Source organism: Leopardus geoffroyi, chromosome X (genome assembly GCF_018350155.1).
Source record: "Leopardus geoffroyi isolate Oge1 chromosome X, O.geoffroyi_Oge1_pat1.0, whole genome shotgun sequence".
NCBI lineage: Eukaryota > Metazoa > Chordata > Mammalia > Carnivora > Felidae > Leopardus > Leopardus geoffroyi.
This window is the reverse complement of record NC_059343.1, coordinates 26,821,078-26,848,374: the sequence shown is the minus strand read 5'-3', so window position 1 is coordinate 26,848,374 and position 27,297 is coordinate 26,821,078. Positions and strand designations below refer to the sequence as shown.

General features: G+C 44.9%; 1 protein-coding gene across 13 annotated transcripts in view; it reads left to right on the top strand.

Moving 5' to 3' along the window:
• Positions 1-27,297, top strand: part of DMD (dystrophin) — a 2,127,700-nt gene that overhangs the window by 2,053,760 nt on the left and 46,643 nt on the right. For 10 of the 13 annotated variants that reach the window (XM_045472664.1, XM_045472669.1, XM_045472665.1 and 7 more), the window contains 7 exons: positions 3,487-3,653; positions 5,753-5,864; positions 7,471-7,607; positions 8,314-8,352; positions 12,662-12,727; positions 13,841-13,906; positions 16,506-16,664. In XM_045472664.1, coding sequence (XP_045328620.1) covers positions 3,487-3,653; positions 5,753-5,864; positions 7,471-7,607; positions 8,314-8,352; positions 12,662-12,727; positions 13,841-13,906; positions 16,506-16,664 — 746 coding nt within the window. The remainder of the gene's footprint in view (positions 1-3,486; positions 3,654-5,752; positions 5,865-7,470; positions 7,608-8,313; positions 8,353-12,661; positions 12,728-13,840; positions 13,907-16,505; positions 16,665-27,297) is intronic. The other 3 variants (XM_045472671.1, XM_045472672.1, XM_045472667.1) reach the window with 2 other exon arrangements.

Here is a 27,297-nt window from a genome sequence, read left to right as displayed (position 1 = left end):
GCGTTTTGTTGGATGCTAGGTCTGCTGGATGCACTGGGAAATAGCCAGAGATTATACCCGAACAGAAACCCTATGTGCACGTACAACAGAATAAAAGAAAGTCATCCAGTTATACTGTCCAGACCAGTGGAGCGACCATTCCCAGCAGATCATATTTGGAAAGTAGTTTCCTAGAGGACTGTGGCAAACGAAGGCATGTCCCATGAGGAGTAAATAAAAGAACAGGGGTGAAGCAGCGTGGACAGACAGGACCGCTCTGGTAAAATCTTGGAAGGGCTCTGTAAAGCCTGAGACCATCTGGGTTTCTGGTCTTGCCGTGTGCCAGACGGGGTTCCAAGTGCCTTTCATTTCACTCATTGAAATCTTCAAACAACCCTCTGAGGCAGGTGCTATTTATAGGTTAAGACACGGAACGGTAAAGTTACTTTGCCAAGGTCACACAGCCAGTAAATGGTTGGGGTTTGAACTCTCCGTGGCTGGATTCTGCAGCCTCTGCTCTGCTCTGTGGATTTCAGCTCCGTGTGATGGCGCGCTTTTGACAGGCGTACCTGTACTCGAGTGTTCAAGGTCATCCACTGAGGGTGTTTGCTCCCTCACCCGGCCGATGGTCCTCTAGTGGCGGTAAGAGCACACTGGCATTGCATCAGAGTTTGGACTCCGCGGTCATGGAAGGTCTAACAGTTCTGTGGTGCCGTTCCAAGAGGATGAGTTCGCTTGCACGCTCCCTTTGATCTTCGGGTTCTGTAATTCTTGTTTTTTTTTTGTTTTTTCCAATTTCCACAGAGTACCTCTGTGATGGCGCTCTCCACAGAGAAAAGCGCTCAACCCAAGCTCTCGAGCAGTACCTCAGATGGGTAGCATTTCGCAGCTAGGAGATTCAAGGTCCAAGGGCTCATCCTACTGTTAAATTTACAATCACGGGTAGTGACTGGACTACTGCTCGAGTGGTGAGCTTTGTGAGCCGCCTGACCCGTCGGTTTAAACCGTGGTGCGCTCCTGTCTGCAGTACGAGTAGATTCGTTCTCAGTGAGCCACGTTCCAAGAGAAGCAACATGGGTTTGCAGTGCAAACACTCATTACTTGCGTGATACTACATTTTCCCATCGTATGTTCCGTTTACAGTGGTCTCGGAACAGGCGCACTGCCCCCCGGATTGTGGGCAAAAGCAAATGACAGTCGCGTCTATAGAAAACACTTCCAGTCTAGGGCTCCACACGTATCTCCAGAAGATTTTTTTTAAGGTCACCGTAGTACGCGTTAAAAATAAATAAATAAATAAATAAATAAGCCCGCGAGAAGCAAGCCAGGGTGCCTGAGGACCAGCCGAAACGGCAGACTGCAGGAGCAGACCCATAGGAATTTCATACCTCGGAATCAGTAGATTGTTGTTGGAAAAGCGTTTACTCGGCTAAAAGAACAACAGGTGACATTGAAAAATATCCGCAGTGAGCCCTAGACTTTTTAGATGACCTTAAAAATGACCAGATAGACCTTGCGGCTGTTAAAAGTACAGCAAGCCAAAATTTAAAACTTACTGAATGGGTTTAATAGCCGACTGGATGCTACTCAAGAGAGAGAGCGCTAGCCAGCCGGTAGGGTAGAAGGGATTGTTAGAAAGGAAGCACGAGGAGGGCCTGTCCAGACAAAAACGTGGGCTAGGTTGAGAAAGTCTAACATTTATCTAATCGATTTCTGGAAGCAGAACAGAGAGGAAATGGAGAAGAGGTGCTATTTGTTGAGATCATGACTGAGAAGATTCCAGAGCTGACCAAAGACACTAAAGATTCAAGAAGCCCCGCGACTGCTAAAAAGTATAAATAAACCCTAGAAACATAACACAAGACCGGAGGAGGACTTGTTAACAGTAGCAACAGGGAAGGTAAAGTGGAATCATCATTCATTGTGCGGAGACAAAATAAAAACAAACCCCCTTTGAGTCTAAACATCTGTATGTAAGGAAGATAGCTGTCAAGAGTATGGATTTAAAAAAAAAGAGGGGCGCCTGGGTGGCGCAGTCGGTTAAGCGTCCGACTTCAGCCAGGTCACGATCTCGCGGTCCGTGAGTTCGAGCCCCGCGTCGGGCTCTGGGCTGATGGCTCAGAGCCTGGAGCCTGTTTCCGATTCTGTGTCTCCCTCTCTCTCTGCCCCTCCCCCGTTCATGCTCTGTCTCTCTCTGTCCCAAAAATAAATAAACGTTGAAAAAAAAAAAATTTTTTTAAAAAAAAGAGAGGGCCGCCTGGGTGGCTCCCTGGGTCGGGCATCTGACTCTTGATTTTCGCTCACGTCATGATCTTGCAGTTCACGGGTTCGAGCCCCGTGTCAGGCTCTGTGCCGACAGCGGGGAGCCTGCTTGGAATGCGCGCGTGTGCTCTCTCTCTCTCTCTCTCTCTCTCTCTCTCTCTGCCACTCCTGCTTGTTCTCTCTGTCTCTCTCTTTCTCTGTCTCTCTCTGTCTCAAAAATAAGTAAACTTTTTTTAAAGAGAGATTTCTCAGACCAAACAACCTGAGAAATTCTCCACCAACAAGTCACTGAAAAGAATATTCTAAAGGGTGTGCTTGGGCAGAAGTGATCCCAGATGGAAGATGTGTCATGAAAGAGGCAATGAGAAAAAAACGGTGGACGATGGATTGCTCAGTCTAAAAATACCAACCCCCCCCCCCAAAACACCTCTGCTATCTTGCAGGGTCACCAGCGATGTAATCAAAATGCATGCCTATAGTGATCCGTAAGCGATAGGTAAATGTATTTCGAGTTTTCTAAAACCAGTGAACTGTTTGGGAGGAATGGTGTTTTATGAAATTTAGACATTGAAAGGGAGAGCGACAGGGACAGACGAGAAGCAACAGGGCACCGTGAAGACAGCACTAGACCAGGAGGCTTGGATTCTGGTAGCGTCTCGGCTGCTCGGCCATCGTGCGGCCTTGGGAAGGGTTCTTCCCTCGTGTGTGTCTCCGTTTTCCAGTCTGTGAAAGGACGCTCTGGGACCGGATGAATTTTAAGGGCTCTTCATTATGATTCTGTGAAACACTGAGAAATAGATTCTCTAGGAGAAACAAGGAATCCATAATTCCTGAGTTGGTTTTTCCTTAACCTCCTGCGAGATGTTATCAGTAAGCGCTTGCATTTCACTTCCGGCTCCTTCTCAACGTGCGTGTGCAAACGCCGGAGCTCGGGGGGGCGTGTCGAGGCTCAGGTGTGTGTGTTGCTCTCCTTCCTCCACGTGTTTGGTTTCCTCTGCTGTCTCGTCATCTAGCAGCCACACACGGGAATGGCAGTTTAGCGAAGCCTCAGGGGACAGGTGGCTCCTGTGGGTGTTGGGGGGACGTTTGCAGAAAGGGGCTGTGAAACGTGAGCCTCGTTGGGCCCCCGTTGTGCCTTTTGCTTAATTTCGGGCCCGTACTGACGTATGCCTCCTGTCCTTTCTCTTCTTGCCCTGCGCTCCCCCCCTCCCCCCACCCCCTTCGCCCTTCCTCCTGTCCACACAGGCTAATAATAAGCCCGAGATCGAAGCGGCCCTCTTCCTAGACTGGATGAGACTGGAGCCCCAGTCCATGGTGTGGCTGCCTGTCCTGCACCGAGTGGCTGCTGCGGAAACTGCCAAGCACCAGGCCAAGTGCAACATCTGCAAGGAGTGTCCGATCATCGGATTCAGGTATCCGGGACCCCCACTATGGCACGTCCTCCCGCGTGGTTGTCACCTTTTGGGACTTGATCTTGTATCTCCTGTGCCAGTTGCTCTGAGGTCGTTCCCTTTCCGAACTGTGGACTGCCCCGATGGCGGGGCTATTTTGGTGGCTCTGACTCACCAGGCAGGTGTCCCTTTCCACCTTTATTGTGGAGCTCCGTGGAGCCGCATCCTTGGTGGAACACGACTGACTGATGGCCTGCCTCCCCTGAGATGCTTGTCTGTCGAGGGTATGCGCATTAACTGTGCCGCCTCCTTCCTGGATCCAGAAAACGTTAACCGTCTCTCTGGGGGTGTTTTCATGTGTTGTTTTGTTTTTTTTTTTTTTTTTTTCTGTTTATAGAAACTCTATGAATCCGTGACAAAACTCAGAGATGATTCTATGTGGGGAGACCTGTCATGGTAGCTCAGCTGCTTATTCTTTTCTTCCCTCGAGTAACGAATTGTTTCAAGCAGCCCAGCGTTTCTTTACCTGTGAATCTGATTATGCTCTTTGCATGTATCCTGATGAACTTCTGAGGGAATATAAAGCATGCAAGTCCATGAAACTTTCACAAAGCGGCTAAAAAAAAATGAAAAGGTTCTTTATGAATTTACAAGTGAAAGAGATAGGAAACATAGCAGGTTATTATTCTGATCTTCGGAAAATGTCACGGAAAACCACTGGCTCTTAAATCCTCAGCCTTGTTGACCTGTTTGGGGAGATGGGCTATTTTTAAGCGAATTAATCTTACTCAACGATAATCCCGAGCCCACATTTTGAAAGGATGATGTATTTAAACATCTGGATCAACATCAAGGTCTCCATAGCGATGAATAAGCCATAAAGTTGTAAACTGGCCATAGTCTCTGCCCGTTCAGAATCTCCCTAACAGCTATGTAAATACTCTTTTTCTAGTTATGCTTAGACTTGTTTTATTTCTTTGTTTCCTAATAACTACTTTGTACCATTTGTGTGCTTTCTTTTATTCACTACTCTTTTACCCCTGGTGTTTGTCCTTCCATGCTTCATGGTGTTGACAGAGAGGTTTTACACAAACCCTCAGAGGTTTCTAAAGCCTAGGTAGACAACAGTGAGTAGGCAGTGCTCACAAAGGAACGGTTTGCCTTCCTGGTTTCTGGCAGGTAAGAACGGTGCCGTGGGGGACGTGGAGGGCGAGCCCCAGGGGACGGCGTTACGCTTCCTACCTCTCTTTCCTCACCTTCCCTAGCTGGCGAGATTTATGGACGGGGGAGGGCTCTGGAGGGCCGAAGAGGGGGTTTGCGTTTAATTCTTTTACCCTAGAAAAGGTAGCTCTCCCCCCACCTGCCCGTATGTGGAGTGTGTTTATTTGAATTGGCTAGGGTTCTTCTCTAAGAAAGCAAAAGGCAGGGAGAATAGGAAACAGTATCGTATACCGAGAATGGGGGTGTGCGCCCCCCCGGCACCTTACAGAGGACAGATTCTTTCGTCCACCCCGATTTTGTCTTTCCTTGGGGCTTCCCTTATGCGTGGGTGAGAGGCGGGGTTTTCTGGAGAGAGGCACCTGAAAGAGATCAGCCACGCGACTCCCTGGAGGTGAATCGGGTCGGTCGTTCCGAAAACGTGATTGAGGCGAGATGGCTTTTAAACGAGGGTTCTCGTGTACTTTTCTTTTATTTGCGGAAATTGCTTTTTATCTTGATACGTTGTTTGGAAAATAATTGCTTCAGGAAACGTTTGTCCCCAGAACGGGTAGGGGGCCTGCGGCGCGTCCGTCTCTTTCTCCTGGAAGTTCTTCCAAATTCTTGTGTTTGGTCTTCCTCCTTGATCTGAAAGGGTTCCTAGTGGAGTTTAAATGAGAGCTGAAATCATCTTCCCTCCTTCCATATGTTTATGGGATAATCTTCCTGCCACAATGTTTTGATACTGTGGGAGAAGCACCCGAGAACTGTGAATGCAGGAAGTTAATCACTTACCTGTGGGATTAATGAACACTGCATTCTGTTTGCAGAAATAGCGTGTGGAAGGTTTATTAAAGAGTGTTCTTTGGGCATTCGACGTGAAGAAATGCCTAAGGGTGTGTTTTTGTTTTTGTTTTAACCAGGTACAGGAGTCTGAAGCACTTTAACTATGACATCTGCCAAAGTTGCTTTTTTTCTGGTCGAGTTGCAAAAGGCCATAAAATGCACTATCCCATGGTGGAATACTGCACTCCGGTAAGTCGGATGCCTCCCTGGCGTGACACTTAGCTCACCTGGGAGGAGTTGCACTTTTGCACCGTGTTGCACAGGGTGTGTACAGCTGTGATTTATAAGTTCCCGAGACGGTCCCCCCGCTAAAGGGGCTCCAGATTTACTTTATCCCTAGCGCATAGGGCAGTCAGTGCCTGGCACAGAACGAAGCCTCGAAGTTACTCCACAAATAGCATAGGATGAACGAAGAGATTTTTCATCTCTGTTTGGCGGTTGTCGAGAAGACGTTCGCAGCTGTATTTTGTTACCGCCCTAGCGGTTGTGTGGAGACGTTTTATGCTGGGGGGCGTGGGGGGAGGGGGTAATGTGGGTTCCTTCGAATTTAGAATCCGCTGCTTTTGGCCAGTCTTGCTTAACTAATGCTAGGCATTTGCCTTTTTGGTTTTGTTTTTGTTTTTAATGTTTGTTTATTTTTGAGAGAGAGAGAGAGAGAGACAGAGTGTGAGCAGGGAAGGGGCAGAGAGAGGAGGAGACACCGAATCCGAAGCAGGCTCCGGGCTCCGAGCTGTCAGCACAGAGCCCGACGCGGGGCTCGAACTCACGAGCTGTGAGATCATGACCTGAGCTGGAAGTCGGTCAGTTAAACGTCCGACTCTTGATCTCAGCTCAGGTCTCAATCTCAGGGTCATGAGTTCAGGCCCTGTGCTGGGCTCCACGCTAGGCATGGAACCTACTTAAAAGAAAAAAAAAAAAAAAAACTACTCTGTGAAATAGGTATTATTATTATCATCCCCTTTTGACAGATGAGTACTCTGAGGCCTTAAGTAATTTGCCCAGTGTTCTAGAATTTTGAGACGGAACTTTCTCCTCAGATGTCATTTTGAGGAAATGGTCAGAGGCTTACAGAACTTTGGAAAAATCACTGGTGAAATGGAAAGGAGATAGACTGGGTGTCGGTCTGATGTTACTGAACCACTAGCTGCTGGGACTCATCAGCACCGCCGGACCCGGGAGCTTGTTAGAAATGCAACAACTCGGGCCCTGCCCCTGCCTCGTTAAATCCAACCTGCATTGTAGCAGGATCTGCAGGTAGTTGCTGCACACATCCAAGTTTGAGAAGCTCTGTTCTAGAACTTTCCTGTCTTCCATCACAGAGCCATGATCCGGTTCCTAGTGTCTTTCTCACTTTGATTCCTCTTGCAAAGGTATTCAGTGATGCAGAGTGAGCCATGCTGTGAAAGAGAGGGAGATTCAGGGGGTGAAACATGACGTCAGCGTGGATCAGATCGTTCCTTAAAGTACTAGAAAGTGTGGCCACACCTGAGGTCAACTTTAAGACTTTAGAAACGAGGTGCTCCTTTGACTTCGTTTTTTCATCATGACAGCTTGGTGAGGTATCATTACCCCCATCTTACAGACGGTCTGAGCCTTCGAGAGGCAAACAAGGTGTACAAGTTCACCCTACCGGTTAATGCTAGGCCCGGCCCGGTTTTTGTCCACCGACTTCGCTCTTGACCCCTACGGTCTCCTAAGTTACAGAAGGAGCGCCCCGAGGCAGAACACCGCAGTGGCCCCTTTACCTTGACCTCATTCCCTCGTGTGTCTGATCTCGGCACAATTTCCCTTTCAGACTACATCGGGAGAAGATGTTCGTGACTTTGCCAAGGTACTAAAAAACAAATTTCGAACCAAAAGGTATTTTGCGAAGCATCCCCGAATGGGCTACCTGCCTGTGCAGACTGTCTTAGAGGGGGACAACATGGAAACGTGAGTACTGGTGAAGGCCTCTTTGAGCTCCTCTCCGCCGAGTGCCCTCCTTCGCTCCCAAATGCAAACAGTCACTCCTCTCTCTTTCTTTAGATTTTACTTTAGCTGGAAAGAGAAAAACAAGCTGATGTTCAATTGCCATTTTCCCGTGTCGGTTGGCCCATGCCAATTACCTGTTCCAAAACTTAATCTGGATCTCCCAGGGAGAGCAGCTCCGTTGACAGCGACTGCTTCCCTGATAAGAAATGTGGGACGGTTTACAAATGAGGGATTCCAGCCTTTCGTTGGGGTTTTCTGCCCTCACGAATCGCCAGGCGTGTGTCTTTTTTGTATCTGATTGTGGGGTCGTGCTTAGTTGCTTTTATCTCCTTGAAAGAAAATAGAGTCCCAGGAAATTTCTTCACAGTAAGTAGCAATGATTCTCGTGATCAAAATGACGATAACCTCCACCTGTATTCTGCCTTCTCTTGTGTTTTCCATATCTGATGGCAATCGCACAGTTGTTTGTTTTTCTTTCACCTCACTTTCCACCTGCGTTTTGGCCGTTGCTTTTCACGGTTCATACTTAATTGGCTGAATTTTATTGATTTTTGACTTCTCGGCACTTTATTTTGTCTTTATTTATTTATTTCTCTTGATTTGTTTACTTTGTTTGTGGCTGAGTTTGCCTGTGTCTCTCTTCACCACCTCATTTTTTGTTTTGCAGTCCTGTTACTCTGATCAACTTCTGGCCGGTAGATTCTGCGTGAGTACTTGTGCTGAAGGGTGCTGCTGGCTTGCTTGATTTGACCATTTTTGTTCTGTTGGTTTAGTTTGGTTTTAAAGACCTATTAAGTTCCCGTCCTTCATTTCAATTTTTTTTTTCTTCCGGTGATAAGACGCTGCGAGGGCCATCCGCCACAGATCAGGAGAATCAGAGTGAGGTTTTCAGGTCCCCACCTGGTCAGGTTTTAACCGGCAGAAATCCTGGCCTGGAATCAATCATCAAAGAAACGAAGGGGTTGTTAGTTACAGTCCCGGGAGACGTGTTTATATAGCCTTCCATTACAAGCAGGGAAGAGCCTTCTGATTACGTCATAACGTTCTTTAGCCATAGTTTTTGAGAGTTAATACTTGTGGACCTTCCAAAGGATGATGGTTTATTCTTTAGGGCCTCTTCTAAGTGGACCATTAAAAATCAAGAGAATTTGTTTTATAGTGTGATGTTGACTTTGATGGAATAATTTCCATGAGGCGTGTGTATGCTACTGGACTCATCTCTATATACATGAGTTTCTCTGTTTGGAACTAAACTCATTTTGCTCTCCTCTCCGAACTAAATATTCAGCTCATAAATAGTTCGACATTTACACTGGAAGGAAAGTGTACTGTCGACTTGGTTATTACTATTGGTGTATATTAATAATACTAATATTAGATACCAACAGATAATTGATTTAGCTCAGAGTTTATAATGTTATTAGAAAACTCTCTGGGGAGTCTGTGATTTACCTATTAGCAAACAAAGCGTGCATTGTTTTAAAGTTCTGTCGTGCGGAGTTTTTATAACAAAGTTTTGGCATTTCAAAGCGTACTTTATTAAAATATTTATTTAAAGTCAGACAGCTCTATTATATGTAAGAGGGAAATGACCAATTTAGAAGAACTCAATTTATTTTTATTGGGTCTTTTTTTATCGCTCCCCCATGTAATTTAATTTAAAGTATATCCTTTTTTAAAAATCCTGTAGTGATAAATGCAAGCTATTAATTGAGGTTTATTTTAAGTCTTTATTGGCCTCAAAGAAGTGTGAGGCTTCCCTTTCTTGGTTAAAGCAGTGTTATTGTGCCCCTTAATTTTGAGCTACGGTACCTATACCTGATTTTTTTTTTTTTTAATCATCCGGGGAGTGACTTAGATTCACTTCTGGTTTTTGCTCTTGGTAGGTAATGGTTTTTCCCTCACCCGGGTAGTTTATTTGTTTATAGAAGTTTGAACCTTTCTGAAATAAGAAACTTCAAAACACATTGAGAGACTGAAATCCTCACTGTGGCCGGATCCTGATAAGCAAACGGATGTACTCTGGAATAACTTCTAGCCATTTGAAATATTCTAAAGACAATGATGCTAAAGAATCACTTTGAAAATGCACGGATAGAGGTAGCAGAAAATAATAGGCAAAGAATAGCTAACAGTTCCCTGAATAGGGGGGGGGGGAAAGAAGTTTATTGTAGACAGAAACTAATGAGAAAAAAACATGGCCGTGAATTTCATGTCACCTGTCTTAAGTAGAGGGTGTTTGCCTTAAACTTCGAAGAACTTTAAAATTAATAACCTTCTTTACTACAATATCTTCCTCTAACGACTGAAACATAGAATCACTTTGCCTTTTTATAAAAAGTTTGTTAGATTAGTCAGAAATAGTGGGAAAGTCTACTTTTGAGGAAGAAAAACAAACCCAGCACGCTACGGTCCCTATTTTCTTCAATGCCAGCAATTTTTATTAAAGTCTTTACCCTTGGGATTATACATAATTTACGAAATATATTGCCCAGCTCTCCTGTTCAGGCAAAGACCCAGGTGCTAAGGTGCTCGAATTTCGCAGGAGTTGCCCCTGATGTCAACAGATTCTCATGTGGATCACCGAATTGGGAAGTTCGCTGAGACACACGCCTTCTCTCTTTCTTTAGAGGAAGCCCTTGTGTACCCACTATTTGTCATATTACCTTTAAAACTAAGTCTGGCCTAAGCCTTTTATATTGTTCGTCCGCAAAGGAGACGGGTAGTCTTCTTGGAGCATGTCCACTTTGAAACCTAAATGGGTGAAAAGTTATTAGTGGAGTTGTCACAGAAGAGAAAGGGGTAGTGGGTGGGATGGAATGGGCCATTAATAATCACAGGACTGATCTTTCTGGGTATATCGTTTCGTGTTTAGGAAGGAGGAAGGGAGAACGGTATTCTTCCCGTCTCTCAGAAGAATGTTTCGGAAGGCTTTGGATTTAGTTTTGTTTCTGGACTGAGGGGTTTTGTACTTTTACTTATTCTTGGTTTTTAAATGATTCTTCTCTGAACTGTGCTCCCTTCTGGCTCCTTTTCTGGTTTAATAAGTGCTTCCTTTAGTGTACTTTCTCTCTCTTTTTTTTTTTTTTTTTTCTTTTTCCTTTTAGATTTCTGATTATTATGAGTTCTTGTGCTTAGGCATGCTGTGTTAGGTGCTATGAACATTGATAAGAAAAATAACATGGAATTAGCCTCAAGGTTAAGGATGAAAGTGCTGCATAATATTTTCTGTGTAAGATTTTATTAAAGTGTTTTGGATTTACATGCCCAGTTTTCTTGCTGTGTAGTGCCTAGCTCAAGGGTGTCAGGTGTTCTTCTATGCACTACCCAGCCTGCCACTATTAGAAGAGGAAACAGCCGTTTTCCTTCATGGTGGGCTTTCAGCTTGTAAGAAGTCTGTCCATGAAAAACGAGTTTGTTCCAAAAGACGGGGCTTATAAACCGAATAATCCAAGTACTAAACTCTCTTGACCTGCAGTGAGTATTTTGAAACAAACGTTAGCTAGCATGTTTCTGATACTGCGCTATGGCAGGCTTCTGAGGAACGAGCAGATGAACTCTACAAAACCAGAGTGAAGATTCACATGAGAATCTTTGGATCTGCCTAGTAAATCGGGTAGTCCTCCCTGTCTCCTCCTGACAGTTTGAAACCTCTTGGTTGTCCAGTGCCAATTGGATTATGGGGACACTGGACCTAGACAACACAGGTTTCATAAATAAGGCCTTCACCCCACAGGGAAGCCCTCCGCTCCCTAGTTGTTTGCTATACCGTGTTGGCATCATCTTAGGATTGCGTGTCTTTAAGAAATAGGGATTTCTCGTACATTTTCGCTGTCAAGCCTGCCTAACTACATGGTTTTTTCTTTTAGTATAAGGAAAAACAAACCTATTCTTAGTGTTGCGACCAAGTCATTTAATGCTGTTTGGACGTTGGGCTAAACCAGTCCTCACTGAATAGATTACTGTTGACTTTTGGATTCGTGCCTTTACCTAAGGGCTTTCTGTGTCAGGACAGAAATGGAAGAGAACTTTTGTCCTACTCCAACGAAAACAAAAAAGCCCAAGTCCAAACTGGTTTTCAGAACAGATGGATTTTTTTTCCTAACGTGAATCCAAAAGGGCTATAAAAACTTCGAGGATAATTAATAGATCTGATAGGAAAGGATGAGGAAAATGTTAACCTTACCAAATCTCCTGGTCTCTGGAGCTAAAAAAATAAAAATAATAAAAATAAAAAAGGGTTTTACGCCCCAAAGTATATAATCCTCCCCTCTTGTTTTCTTCTCTTGTATATTAGCACACAGTATCCCTAATAGATATTTCAGATGCTGTGACATTTTATAGAATTTAGTTCTTTTTTTTTTTTTTTTTTTTAAAACATCACAATATCATTTTGGGTCCTTCAGTTTTATTTTATGGAGTAGTAATAGAGTCCTGCTACTAAATTGGTGGATATATTGCTTCTTCACAGAACTGCACAGAACAAGATAGCTTGGGGTGTGGAATCTTAAGAGGTCCCGGACCGGCCTGGCCTCTTCAGAATCAGATTGTTGACTGAGAGTGTACTAGGCGCACGTAGAATTTCCATTCGGTGAGAGAGCAGCTAATACATGGCATGGGTGTAAACTCTTGAACGTTTTTGACCGCCTAGTGCCAACACAGTCTCAGAACCGTAGCGTGTGAGAAACTAACAAGGGAGGAGGAAAGTGCCCCAGAGAGTTGGTCTCCCCCAGCCTTTTCTCTAAGGGCAGCTCTCCAGAGAAGATTCCGATCTCTTTTTTATGGCTTCTGAAAGACGTAGAAGTAGGAGAGTTCACTTCTCCAGCTTGGATTTAAGACACTCGATGATAACGGAGATAAAGGAAAAACTAAATGTGTACCTTATCCAGAGAGCTAGAGTGAGAGCATTCTAGGCCATGTATATAACATGACTGTGGTGGGTTTTTTGTTTTTTTTTTTTTTTTTTCTCCATTAATGGATGGTATCTGTGACTAATCACATTTTCTGCCTTATAGGCCCGCCTCGTCCCCTCAGCTTTCACACGATGATACTCATTCACGCATTGAACATTATGCTAGCAGGTATGACACTAGTTGAATGCTAGGCAAATATTGATTGAAATAACTAACCAAGGAAAGCTAACCGATAATAATTTGCAACAGATCTTTTCTTTTCCCCCCAATCTTGTCTGACTTCTACTAATCAACTTGCCCTCTAACTTGCATGCCATTGCACTGCATGTTGTTCTCGGACACCAGTAAGAACGTTGGTCCGGAACAGTCTCCCCCTAACCCTGGCCTTTAAACCTTTCTGATAGCTTTGTTATGTTTTGCATACTGCGCACGTTTCATAAATTGGCTGAGAAATCATCTGACCTTAGAAAACCGCTAGACCAGACATGCCCAAGTGAAGCAGCAATACTGCGTTCCGTAGAGAAAATGAAGGCGTTGGCTTTCCGTCTGTGTGTTTATTTCCCTGATACGCTGTAAAGAAGAGAATAATTAATTTTCCTAATCCTCGCACCTTTATGTCCCACCTTGTTTGTGTTTCAGATCATTGTTATACCTAAGAACTCATTTGCTAACTGTAAGATATCTTTTGCTCGTTAAATAAGTCTGTAAGAGTTTGGTTAACTTTTTTTTATTTTTTAGTGGTAAAAAGTGTTTACGATTGTCTCAGGGGAAGGAGGTTTTTTTAAAGGTAAAACTTGGTGGCAGACTGTTAAGAGAGCTTACCTGTGAGTCCATCCTTTTTCAATATTCTAACCGCTAACGTGTTTATCAACCGTGGGAAGCACGAACTAGCTCTATAAGTCTGTCATCAGGGGAAAGCTTTAATTGCCCTAAAAATACCAGGGGTAGAGAAGGAGTCGAGTGTATTTGTTGTCAGGGAAGCTTTTCTTGTAAAAACAAAGGCCTTTTCTCAGTGCCAGGAAGATCGATCTGTGAAGAAGAAAAACCTACCAGATACAACTTCCCTTATAATTTATAGCGTAAATGTAAAGCCACTAACTAGCTGTGGTCCACCACTCACTGCCTCCAGAGGTTAGGGCAACACACACATCCTTTAATTTGAAGGATTCCTTTCTCTTCTTGACATGATTTATCCTTTAGTTTGCAGGAATGTTCGATTAGGTCTTGAATAGATTCTAAGAAATCACATAAGTTTTAATGAGCTTTTACGTTTTTTATCAGGCTAGCAGAAATGGAAAACAGCAATGGATCTTATCTAAATGATAGCATCTCTCCTAATGAGAGCATGTAAGTATCCTGTCTCTTTTTACGAAATGTTCCTGACGATGAAATTGCTTTGAGGGCTTTAGAGGTAGGGTAGCGCAGAAGATAGGAGTTAGCGTGATAGTCGTTTGCTCTTTCAAGGAACCGCTCACTTGCTTTTTTTCTTTGACTCTTAACAACCTGACAGGGAAGGAGCTCATCCAAGATGTGGCCTTACTGGCAATTCCAGAGTCGCAAAACCAGTTTGCCTTACTCTTATTTAATACCAGACCGTCACAGGCTGCCCAGGTGCCAATACTGAAATTGTGTTAAATGCTTAACCTTTGACGAAACCTGCCAGATATTTAAAGGGATTGGATATTAATTTTTAAAGTGACGGCTGAGTGGTATTTCCTCCACTCAGGGGGAGTGGACATCCAACCTTGGTACAGTTGCATGGGTGTTCCCATCCGGCAGGTTAGTTGGGTAGTTTCCTTCAGAGACCCAAAGTGGTAGCATCTTCGCTAGCCAAGTAAGGCGAGGCAGCCTCGCGAAGGGTGTCAGAAGCAGGAGCTCAGATTTAGCTCAGATTTAGGCCTGGGATGATAAGCCAGGCCTGTCAAGTAAATGCACACAGCTATGGCAGGGAAACAGAGGCTTCATTACCGAGTAAGGGAAGTGTTCACAATGAGGGACACACAGAAAGAGTGCATGAATCAAGGGCCTGAGGTGGAGGGAGCTGACGAAGAAGCTAATCTGAAGGAAAAGATAAGGACCTGCGAACTGAAGGCATCCTTGAGAGAGAGAGAGAAAAAAAAAAAAAAAATCTAGTCAAAGCACAGTGATGCCTTTGGTAAGTTACAGATGTCTCGCCACTTTGTCCTGGAGAATCTAGACAAAGGGAAGAATGAGGGGTCAGTCTACTCTGTCGGGGTGGCACCTCCCGGTCACACTCAGATGAGGCAAGGGCCTTTACGAGGATTAGGCTGAGGGAAATAGTACCCGAGTGGCATTTATACGTAATTGGTTATTGAAGACGTGAGAACAAGTCATCTGGTAGATAAAGGCGATCACTTTCAAAGGTGAGTGGTGAATCAAGTCGACCGTCAGTCATCTGTTTATGACTGAGTTACTTAAAACAAAACCCATCTTTTCCCCATTCGTAACTGTGGTGTGTCCTCTTTCTCATCTGTGGGGATAAGTCTCAGTAGGATTACGACATGAGATCCACCGACAGGAAAACAGGTGGCCAAAGAATCAACCAGACGTAAACAGCCTGGATGGTTTGCTTCTTTGGGTCGCCGATTTTGATACGAAATTAATTCAAGTTGTAGCCGCATCATAATGGCCGCCATTCAGTGGCTGCCTGAGAGAACAGTAAGAGAAACCTAATTGTAGCTCTGTTGTAATTAAACATGGGACGTTCTAGCAATAAAATTCCAGAATTTGGGAAAAGGGATGGTAAGTTGGGTAGTAAAACATCCTTTTACAATTTTTAAATGAAATTTAGCTTTAGCTCCTTCTGAGGCCATAAAATCCATTTTGACTCAGCGTTAGGTGATAAAATCCTGATGTTTTGGGGGCAGGTCTGGGGAGGTGGTTTGGTGCATTGGGTGACTTCACGTAAATGTTTGTTTTTAACACCCAGTAATTGTTTGTAGTCCACTTTTCACTTCTCAGCCAATTACCTGGCTTGACAGACCAAAATCATTTCGGGCAGGAGGATTTTTGCCTAAATACCTGAGCTGTTTTTCAACTCAGAAGACTTAGGGGGATATTAACATATCATCCTGCTATCTAACCAGAAACAAAGGGCTTTAGCCTCTCGTTGAGAATAGAACCGAGGTTCTTATAACTTAGAGGCACACAGGCTTCCAAAGAGCTAGGAGCAATACATTTGGAAAATGATTTCTCCCGTGTATTAAAGAGTTCTAGTTTTACGGAGACATTGCAGTTGCTTCCCCAAATTGTGAGCCTTTTGCTTCTTTGTTCCTGAGGATTAGTCCTTAAAAGCTGTTCCAAAGAATAAGTTGTTCAGGCTTCTTTGAATTAATCATCCTAATGGCTTTTTTTCCCTTCGAATTTTTGTTTTTCTATTTGAACAATAATTGAGTGAAACCCTCATTTGTCTACAGGTTCGTTATTGTTACCGTCTTGCCTCCATGGCTTTTTAAGTTCAAACCGACTTACCAAAGCAATGCTTTTTGGTTACTTTGTCTTCCCCTTAAGAACATATTTATGATGGTAAAGGCTGCATTTTTTCCCCTGGTCATTATCAACAATAGCATGGGTCAGTGAACAGGTTTTCTTGACAGGCTTCAGTGATGGAGCCATTGTTCTGTCTTTTAATATTTGTTAACTATTGGTTGAGTGGTCAACACAGAGTCCCAGTGTGTCCGTAACCCTGCCTTTCCTTTACCCATGTAAATAGGCCACATTCACTGGAAAATTTGAGCTTTGAATTCTCACCAATAAGACAGTAGATCACAGCCTGAAAAGTATGCAAGTGTCTTAAGAAACAGGAAGAAGGGTCTAATTACTTGTTAAGAGCAAATGTTTCTATTTTTAAGTACACACCCGAGTCCCTGACCCCCAGAACAAAATAAGAGGGGAAAAAACCAAAACCTTTGATTTTATTTTCCAGAGATGATGAACATTTGTTAATCCAGCATTACTGCCAAAGTTTGAACCAGGACTCCCCCCTGAGCCAGCCTCGTAGTCCTGCCCAGATCTTGATTTCCTTAGAGAGTGAGGAAAGAGGGGAGCTAGAGAGAATCCTAGCAGATCTTGAGGAAGAAAACAGGTGAGTTTTCTTTCTAGCTTTGTCATTGGTATGCAGAGCGCATACACGTGCACACGTAGAAAAGCGCCAGGAGTCTTCACTTAGAGTCATTCTGTGTCTAATTGTTTTCTGCGATAATCTGTTGAGCTCCGTTTACAGACGCTCTCTCTCTATGAATGCAATAGTATAATTAAGAAGTCCTAATTGAGGGCTGAAAGGAATTAATGCTAATGGTGGTGTTTGATTTGTTGCATGTGTTTCAGAGGCTTTGATTTTATATTTGAGCCTAGAATTTAAGAGCAAAGCAAGTCATTTAATTTCACGATTATACGACGGGTACATGTGTTTGGCCATATTATTTACGCCACAGCGTTCAAGAAAGCAGGCTCGTTGGCTTTGCCTCATTTGCGAACGAATTCACTCATCTTATTTTTCATCATCGGCCACAGAAATCACGTATGCTCACCGCCAGAGCAGATTAGTGAGACAATTCCGGTTGTCGGTATCATCTGCAAAAGGTGTTCCCCGAAGAAAGGAAACTGTGTAGAAATTAAAAGGCTCAAGAAAATTCACCCTGTCTGCAGGGAGGACAAAGATGTAAAACTCTGGGATTCTGTGTGGTGTCAGGATAATAGAAATCATTGGACTTTCACTTTGCTGTTAGATTTATTATCTCACAGATCTCTTGGTTAAGAAAGGCTTTTACATACGATCACTTCTAACTCGCTGTGCCTTCTTTAGACAAATGCCACCAGGCAAGTCTTTAAAGGAGCAATTGCTCAAATTTGTGGGACTTGAGTACTTTCATCTCTGTGATTTAGCCCCAGGCTCCAAAACCTGTGACTCTAGGCAGCTTGGTACGTCTGCGAACCCGTGTCCTCGGGGAGTACTGTCACCTCAAGAGGAAAAAGCAAACTGCCGTTCATCCATTGCTTTCTGCCGCCACTGCCCGCCTTCTAGCTCTTAAAACCCCCGACCTGTGGCCACGCTCCTTATCCGGTGGGCTTCCCCTCACTGCCTCTGTCACCCCTCCAATAATATATCCCCCATACGGACTTGCATGGTGTATCTTTCCAGGACCATCATGGCGTTCATTGTTTGTTGGATTTCTGCATCTAGGAAGACAAAAAGCCGGCTTTTCGGCTGGGCCTTTAAAACCTTCCAGAATTTTCTCTTCCTTTTACAACATTATCTTCCTTTCTACCTGTGTTGCGGCCACCCCGCTCTAGCAACCGTTTCCGAGTACATCCTGCCCTCATCCACTTTCTGGGTCACGCGCAAGCTCCCTCCCATATCTGATGAAGGAGTCCTACCCATGTTCCGTGACCTTCCTCAGAAGGATCTCCACGGAGCCCTGTTAGAGCCCTACATTTGGAAGTAATAGATCCTTTGCCTGCATTCTCCGAATATCGTGAATCTTTCTCAGAGAACTCCCTGATGGTTTGCCTTTTTATCAGTGACGCCCCGTGTGGCGCCCTCCCCCCAACCCGAATAAGACGGGGAATGCCTTTGGGCCAAGGACTGTGTCTTAATCCTCTTAGTGGTCCCCTACAGTACCTAGCATGGTTTGAAGACTCAGGGGGTAATCATGGAATGTTTGGTAAAAACCTAACTTTAAGAATACAGCAAGGATGTCACGCGAGTGCCATCCAGGAGGTAATACTGAACGTTTTGTTGGTTTTCATGGCAACCTTATTTTTGGTCTCCTTTGGCACTGAACTGGCACTGAAGATGAGGATAGATAAAACATTTCCGTCTGCTTTGTTGAGGATCCTGATGAGTATCCCTCTGTGTTAAACCTGTAGTTATTTCAGGGGTCAAAGTCAAATTAGAAAAAGTTGGAATTGGCATTGTAAGTAGCATTTGATGCAGCCCAGGAGTAAAAATAGTTTTGTACCATAAGATTATTGCCACTGCGCAATAGATCTGTCTGTGTCATCGGGCAAGAGTCTGGTCTTGTTTGTTGTTAGCACACTTTGCTTCCGTACCATGACAGCCAGGGTAAAGACTACTGATAAATGTCATTGGCATATCGTTTCATCATTTCCGGAGTGCTCGACTGTATTTTGGGCCATTTAATCTTCCTTAAAGCTGTGTAAAGAACTTAGATGGGAAGATGCTGGTTCACAGAGGTTCAAATGGATTGACCCAAATTTCACACTCAGCCAGTGGCAGAGCCAACCTCAGGCCCAGATTTTCTGACTCAAAAATAGCCAAGTGCCCCTTGGACCAGCGAACAAAAAAGAGTCATTCTCTGTAAATAGAATTTGTATAGAATTGTCACATATTCCCTGGAATGGACCTTGACGTGAGACCATATTATTTTTTTTTATTTTTTTAATGCTTATTTTTGAGAGAGAGAGAGAGAGACAGAGCATGAGAGTGGGAGGGGCAGAGAGAGAGAGGGAGACACAGAATCTGAAACAGGCTCCAAGCTCCGAGTTGTCAGCACAGAGCCCGACATGGGGCTCGAACTCATGAACCAGGAGATAGTGACGTGAGCCGAAGTCGGACACTTAACTGACTGAGCCACCCAGGTGCCCCTGGAATTTTTTTTTTAAGTTCATTTGTTTATTTTAGAGAGAGAACGCACACACACACACACACACACACACACACACACACACAAGCATGAGTGGGGAGGGGTACAGAGAGAGGGAGATGGAATCTGAGGCAAGCTCCAGGCTCTGAGCCATCAGCACAGAGACTAACGTGGGGCTCAGACCCTCGGACCACGAGTTCATGACCTGAGCTGAAGTTGGATGTTTGAGCCATCCAGGCGCCTTGAGACAGTATTATTAAGGACTAGATAGACATGAATAAACCAGTTCATGTACTTGTGGTACAGGGATCACTACTTTATCCTGAAAAATATCCAAGATCGTTCTACAAGAACGGGATGGTTTATTCTGTGAAAGCAGGAAATTACACCAGGGCTCCTCACAGCCGCCAAATGAAGAATCTGATGTTGATGGAAGTCTTACTGTAAGTTCTCTTGACCTTCAGGTAAAGGTCATCAGGGTGAGTTTCTTTCTTTCTCTCTCCACTTTGTCCCATTTGCACGTCCTGCCACATTCCAAAGAAATGTCTCTGCAGAGTGAAAGGTACACTGTCTCCTGAAAGGACACTCTCTGGGCTATACGATCAGACAAATACAAGCGTACTTGGAGAGAAAGCGGGAATGGAAATTTAAAATTGAGATTGTCCCATGTCCTTTGGATGTATGTTTATTACCGTATCTATGTGTATTTTGCGTTCCTTTGTTCTAACCTTAGGACTAATCTCCAAATAAGTTAGCAAAGGAAAGGGGCTCGGAGATCACCATTTCCGATGAGATACGGTATGGAATTCTGTTGTTTTTCATGACACCTGCCCCCATTCCCCTTGGAAAGGAGAGAATGCCTAATTTAGAAGTGTCTCCAGGGTGTCTTATCTCTGCCTTTAGGATTCCATTTCTCTTAGTTGCCACACATAGCATTCAATAAATATTTGTTGAATGAAAGAAATGAAGCTGAATTTAAGTGTGGCCCTCACACATGTACTTTTGACTAAAATTATTTTTAAAGCCGAATTTTGTAGAGGAATGCCTTTTCAAAGCTGTTCTTCTTGCTTTTCAGAGTCTTTCTTTTCCCAAGTTCCTTGATTAGCACCAACTGTTGCTTTCTCATTAATTGAGAATCTTAAACATTCGTTTGCCAAATCCTAGGCCGTGTACGTCTCTCCCATTCTCTTGATCGTTGGTGCATGCCACAAATGTAAACTGAGAGCCCTGAGCAGAAGCTAAATCTGACTCTGAATTTTTTTTTTTTTTATTTATTTTTTTTTTCAACGTTTATTTATTTTTGGGACAGGGAGAGACAGAGCATGAACGGGGGAGGGGCAGAGAGAGAGGGAGACACAGAATCGGAAACAGGCTCCAGGCTCTGAGCCATCAGCCCAGAGCCCGACGCGGGGCTCGAACTCACGGACCGCGAGATCGTGACCTGGCTGAAGTCGGACGCTTAACCGACTGCGCCACCCAGGCGCCCCATGACTCTGAATTTTCTTGGTAGCATCTCCTAAAGTTGGAGGACTAGCGACTTTACACAGCCTTTAATGTTTCCCTTCTGCAAAATGTCTTGCGCTCATTCTGCAGATCATGCAGACTGTCATTTGAGTGAGGTCAGTCGGACATGAGAATTTTATCCATCGTGTGTCCTCAGCATTGCAGTCTCAGAGTTCGCTTTTTTACTGCATAGACTCAAAAGTCTTCGGTCTCCTGACTGAAATCCACAGTGTCAAATTGCAGTGTATTTTTCCCTGCACCGTCCAAATGAAGTCAGACCTGCTCTGAAAGTTTAGGTGTGACCCTAGCAATGAAAAGGTAGCCTTTATGAAAGACCCAAGCTCATTGTCATCCTGCTGCCTGCAGAGCAAAGTGATTAGATTGTCCCCAAGGCTAGAAGGAGAGTAAATACTAACCAACCTGATTCACTGTGAAGTCTGAAGTTAATTACAGTTGTCAGGAGATGTTATATGACAGCAGGGAGCCCTGTGGATTCCTAGTATCTACTCGGTGCCTTTCGTAGGTCTTGTTTTTGGGCAAACAAGACAGTGTGCAGTCTCAGTTTGAGTTTGCCTTGCCCCTTTTCACCCCTCCAGTGATAACGCCAGCTTACTAATGTTACATTCACGAGGATTCTAGACTGGCTCCTTACAGCACAGAGTTGAACTGGCTGGAAATCACGATCCTGTTGCTTTACCTTGTGAATGAGGGGACGACTTGGGGCCCCGGGCTGGCCTAGTCTCCGCAGTCTACTCCACGCGACTTCAGTAGGGCTTTGATGGTAAGAGTGTCCCCAGTGATGGTAGGCACACAGGCAAGACGACAGGACGCTGAGGGGGATCAGGAGTGGCCTTGCCAGCAGAAGGAGGAGCAGAGGGGGTCAAGGTGAGGAAGAGCAGGGAATGTTCGGGAAACTGCAAACAGTGGTGTCACTTTTGTGATGAGGCAAGAAACGGGAGAAGATGAGGCCTCACGAGTGGGCAGGGCCAGGCCGGGAAGGGCATGATGCCACCTCACCTAGGACTGGGAGCCACTCGGGCATCAGCCAGGCGTGGTGCTTTTAGATTTATGCTTACATCCATCACTCGGGCAGCTGTGTGGAGGGTGACCTTGAAAAGAACTCTACTGGAAACAGTAATTCAAATCGGGAGGTAGCATGGAAACCCACAAAAGAGATCAGTGAAGCCTCAAGAAAGAGAAATGGGGCAGACAGGCTGAGTTTGAGTGGTATTTGTGGGCAGGGGCAGAGCTGCTGTTCGAGGGATCTGGGGATGGAAGGGACAAGCCCCAGTTCTAGAGGGCGCCTGGCAAGATGATGGTCGTTTGCAGCTGGGACTGACGATCCAAGGGGAGGACAAGTGGGCCCCTTTAAATTATCTATTTTTTAAAATTTTTGTAATGTTTATTTTTGAGAGGGAGAGTGTCAATGGGGGAGGGGCAGAGAGAGAGAGAGAGAGGTGGAAGATGTGAAGCAGGCTCTGAGCTGTCAGCACAGAGCCTGGTGCAGGGCTGAAACTCACAAACTATATGAGATCATGACCTGAGCCGAAGTCAGACGCTTAGCCGACTGAGCCACCCAGGTGCCCCATCAGCTATATTTTTAAAATAAATACAAGTTGGGAGTATTGACACTATTTGTAGACGTCCTTCCTCAGGGGTCAAGTGGCTGGAAGACAGGGAATGGGGTGTGGGAGGGCTTGAGTTAAGGGGCTGGTGACACATCCACGGGTTAATGTCTGACCGTCAGAAATGCAACTATGAAGCTTCCAGAGATAACTAGATCTAGGAGTCACCAGCTCCCAAGTAGCCCTTGAAACCACAGGAGTGAACTTTGCCTACCCAGTGTGGTGGAAGGACGACTCTGGGCTTGGTAGAACTCTGGAAGATTTGAACGTGAAGATGTCTGGGTAATTACCTTTTGAAAAATAGGTAATCACGCACATGAAACGAAATCCAAATAGTTCAAACATGCCTACAGAGAAGAATGAGTCTTTCTCCAACTTTATCCCCTGGCTGTCATGTTCCCGGCTCCAAAGGTGTTCGTTTCTTGAGTTCTTAGGTATCCTTGTAGCTACTCTCTACACATGTAATTGTTTGCCAGTATATTGGTGGTCGTTGGGATTATTTCATACAGTAATACCGTGGAGGGGTCACCTCGGTCTTCTCTTTTTACTTAACAATCCCTAGCCACTTGTACACGCTGGGAGAATGTGCCAGAAGAAGAGGGGAGGAGAACTTGGGAATGATGGAGCGAGAGTGGTGATGGGCACAGGAGGAGGTGTGGGTTTGAATGGGAGAAGGGCCACCTTTGAAGACCATGCGGGCGATGAATATTAGGGTATGGAGCGGGGGTGGGGAGGAGAATGGAATGAGCGTTCAGCGTTCAGTAGACATCATGGGTCATTAGCGGAGACTGATTCTCATAGCTGGCCTTTACATTTTTTTTTGAAAAGTTGGACTGGGGGAAAAGAGTAGCAGTATCCAAGGAATTGCATGGAACTAGGCTTTCGGGTCGCTTGGCAACATGTCCCCCCAAAACAAAGGCCTGCAGAGCTTGATTAGATAAAGGGAGTGAGTTTTCCCTCATCCATTGGACAACCAAGGTCAGGTCCAGTGAGGAAAGCCACCATGTGAAGAAAAGCTGAAGGGTGTACCCATAGCCTTCATAAGCTATGCCGGAGTCAACCGACGTAGCTCTACTTGGGCAGGGAATACTGGCACAGGGGGTGCCGTCACCATGATTCAGAGGCTCGGTTTCTAACTAACCAGTCCAGTGAACTCGGTTTCCTTCAGTCTGTCCTGAGTTCATCAAAACGAAGCCCAAGGGGACCAGTTCATCCTAACCGATTCATGGAAGGGGATGGCTAACCCAGAAGGACAACTTCTTTCTCCCTTGTTCCTAATTCTCTTTTTAACTGTCTAGCTGTACAAAATGTGTTACTGGTGCCTTAAACCTCTTCGGGGGGACACCATCGCATTTATGTACAATCTATTTAAATGGGGAAGAGATGTTCAGAGACTGAACATAGGTCGCCTATCTCACAATCACTGATCTTAGAGATCAGAGTAAAAGTCACTCAGTCGTCTGGTGAGCTTAGGTTCTTGGCGTAAGAAACGGGAGAGTCGGGGCACCTGGGTGGCGCAGTCGGTTAAGCGTCCGACTTCAGCCAGGTCACGATCTCGCGGTCCGTGAGTTCGAGCCCCGCGTCAGGCTCTGGGCTGATGGCTCGGAGCCTGGAGCCTGTTTCCGATTCTGTGTCTCCTTCTCTCTCTGCCCCTCCCCCGTTCATGCTCTGTCTCTCTCTGTCCCAAAAATAAATAAACGTTGAAAAAAAAAAAAAATTAAAAAAAAAAAAAAAAAAAAAGAAACGGGAGAGTCATGAAGGACTCGAGGAAAAACCAAGTACCCTTCTGGTGATAGGAATATTCAGGAATTCCAGGTACAGCTGCCCTCTCCCTCGAACAGGCTGGATGAAAGGTAAAGCTCTTATGATCCAGTTTGCCTTTTTAGATCCCTCAGCAACACTCCTCGTCCTCCTCTGGCCCCACGTTGCGGTGTCATCCTACTGCCCTAGAATTGATTGTGGTCATGACTTTCTTTAGCTGCTTTCCAGGCCTGAGGATAAAATTCCAATTCAGTTCAGCGGATAGGTAGCGAACGCTTAATGTGTTTCGCAAACTGCCAGGACTACAAAGATGAATAAGCCGCGGTTCTTCCCTTCCTGGAGCTCAAAACTGAAGAAAAGGCATTAAAATACAAATAACTAATTGTCAGCCGCTAATTCTGACGCATCGTTACCACTGCTCAGGGGGCACAGAGGTCAGTGATTAAGGCTGTCGGGAGGGATTGGAGAGACCTTCGAAACTGGAGTTGAAAATAAAGACCAAATAGGACTTTCCCAGGACTTTTCTACTTTTTGCTGGAAAGGTAGTGGAACCATTTCACTGAACGATGGCCAGGGTCTGAGCTCAGGATGTGGTGGTCAAGGGAAGAAGGGAGGAGGAATGGGAAGGTCACTGAATGAATGAGGCCACAAGAGAGATGGAAGAGACAGCAGTTGGGTGGTTTGGACATTTTATTTTTTTTATTTCTTTATTTATTTTTTCAACGTTTATCCATTTTTGGGACAGAGAGAGACAGAGCATGAACGGGGGAGGGGCAGAGAGGGAGACACAGAATCGGAAACAGGCTCCAGGCTCTGAGCCATCAGCCCAGAGCCTGATGCGGGGCTCGAACTCACGGACCGCGAGATCGTGACCTGGCTGAAGTCGGACGCCCAACCGACTGCGCCACCCAGGCGCCCCTGGTTTGGACATTTTAAATTGGGGAACAGGGAGGTATGATCATTCAGAAACAAGCAAAAGAACACAGTACACACAGGAAAAGCTACTGATGGACGAAGGTCAATGACTAGAGGAAAAGACCTGTGGCCTGGGCCTCCTGAGTTCTGTTTGTCCAAAGCGATTCAAGGGGCAGTTTGCTATACTGATTTTATGTATTAGCTCTCCCAAAAGGATTGGAAACAAACAAAAAAAAAAAGCACAGCAATAAGATTCCCACAGTCTAACTAGTAAATCATTGAACATAGAAGGGATAGTTAGTATAGTTGATACAACTGGGATTCAGATTTCATCCCAGTTTCCCCACAGTCCGTGGGATAAGAGGAAACATCATGATATATCAATCTCTTAATGTTGGATGAAAGCAGCATGCACCTTCCTAAGGAAACACCATCTTCCTTGGCTGTAAATAGGAACGACAGTAAAAACAGAGCTGTCATTTAAGCGCCATATCCTTGCTAAGGACAGGGACTGTTCCGAGTACACGTGCGATCTTATTTAATCCTTACAATGACACTATGAAGGAGAAGGTGCTTCCCAAATAAAGACTCATTGGCACCAAGAACAAAGGACACATCATAGAGCTAGCAAGGAATGGGGCTTGGATTTAAACTCGGGCAGTCCTGGACTATTTTTTTTAATTTTTTTTTTAACGTTTTTATTTATTTTTGAGACAGAGACAGAGCATGAACGGGGGAGGGTCAGAGAGAGAGGGAGACACAGAATCGGAAGCAGGCTCCAGGCTCTGAGCCATCAGCCCAGAGCCTGACGCGGGGCTCGAACTCACAGACCGTGAGATCGTGACCTGGCTGAAGTCGGACGCTTAACCGACTGCGCCACCCAGGCGCCCCAATTTTTTTTAATTTTTTAAAAAATGTTTTGAGGGGGAGAGAGAGAGAGAGAGAGACAGAGTGTGAGTGGGGCAGAAGCAGAGAGAGAGGGAGATACAGAATCTGAAGCAGGCTGCAGGCTCTGAACCGTCAGCATGCAGCCTGATGCGGGGCTCGAACTCATGAACCGTGAGCTCATGACCTGAGCTGGAGTCGGATGCTCAATCGAGTGAGCCACCCAGGCGCCCCAGCAGTCCTGGACACTTAAACAGTGTTGACACTTGACGTGATCGCTGGCTAGTGTCCTTACCAATACTTTTATAACAGAGGCTGAAAGACATTTTTACGGGGTTGCTTCTAGTGCCTTTGATAATTGTGGAAAGCTTAACATTAAAGGCCAAAGAAATGATGACATTTCTCCCTGGAAGAAGGGCACTGTCGCCTAAAATGCTGTGTTTTGCAGAATACCTCTAAGATACTCTTTAAGAAGTGATTGCAGGGACAGATAAGCTCTGGAAACACTTGCCTTGGAAAGTCATGATTAATTCACCTTTGCCTTGAGGGGTCGAGAAGAAACAGGATCAGATTTGTTTAATCCAGTATTGACCCATCCTTGACCTCAGCCGAACCCGCGATGTCCTGCGGCACACAATTTGGGAAGAAATTGACATCTGTACTGGATTTGAAAACCAGGCAACGAAACAGTACAAGTGGCTCTCCCCCGTGGTTGGTGAGACGTCTACAGCTCTTGGCTTTGGGGGGCCATTGGAGGAAGTAGCTGTAAGAGGTGTCTGTGCAGACAAAGCCTGGATTTCTCTCACAGCGGTTATTTTTGATTTGCTCTAGTAGTGAAGCCGTATAAATGCAGACCCCAAAAGGATTTAGTCTGGAAAATCCAAAGATAGGTATTAAATCCTCTCTCGTGGCCATAGGAAATTCTTTGTACTCTTTTCGTGGAATATCCCAGCGAGTAACCCTGGCTTTCCAATCAGACTAATTTAAATAAGAATTCCCACCATTTACCTGACAAAATTAATTTGATCCATGGAGTTCGTAGATGTTCTCATCTGATTGAATTCTCAAGGATGTCCACCAACAAGAGTCAGTTCCACTTCTATCACAATTGCTGTTGAACCTTTTTTTTTTTTTTTTTTTTGAGTAGTGAGATGCAAAGGCCCGTTGTTATTTGAGGCCGCTCCTGGTCTCCGAAATAGTCAAATGCGTATTACCAATTCACGGGAAGACGTTTCTTCTGTGACTTGTAACAGAAAAGCTGATGCAGTGTTCATTTCGACCACAGCTTAAGGGGTAAATGTCAAAGATGGGTCGCTGCTATGTGGCTCAGTGGAATGTTACTTGAGCACGCTGGCTTTTTTTCTGACACTGAAATGTTAGAGGGTAAACAGTCACGGTCACTATACCAACATCGTGTGGCTTA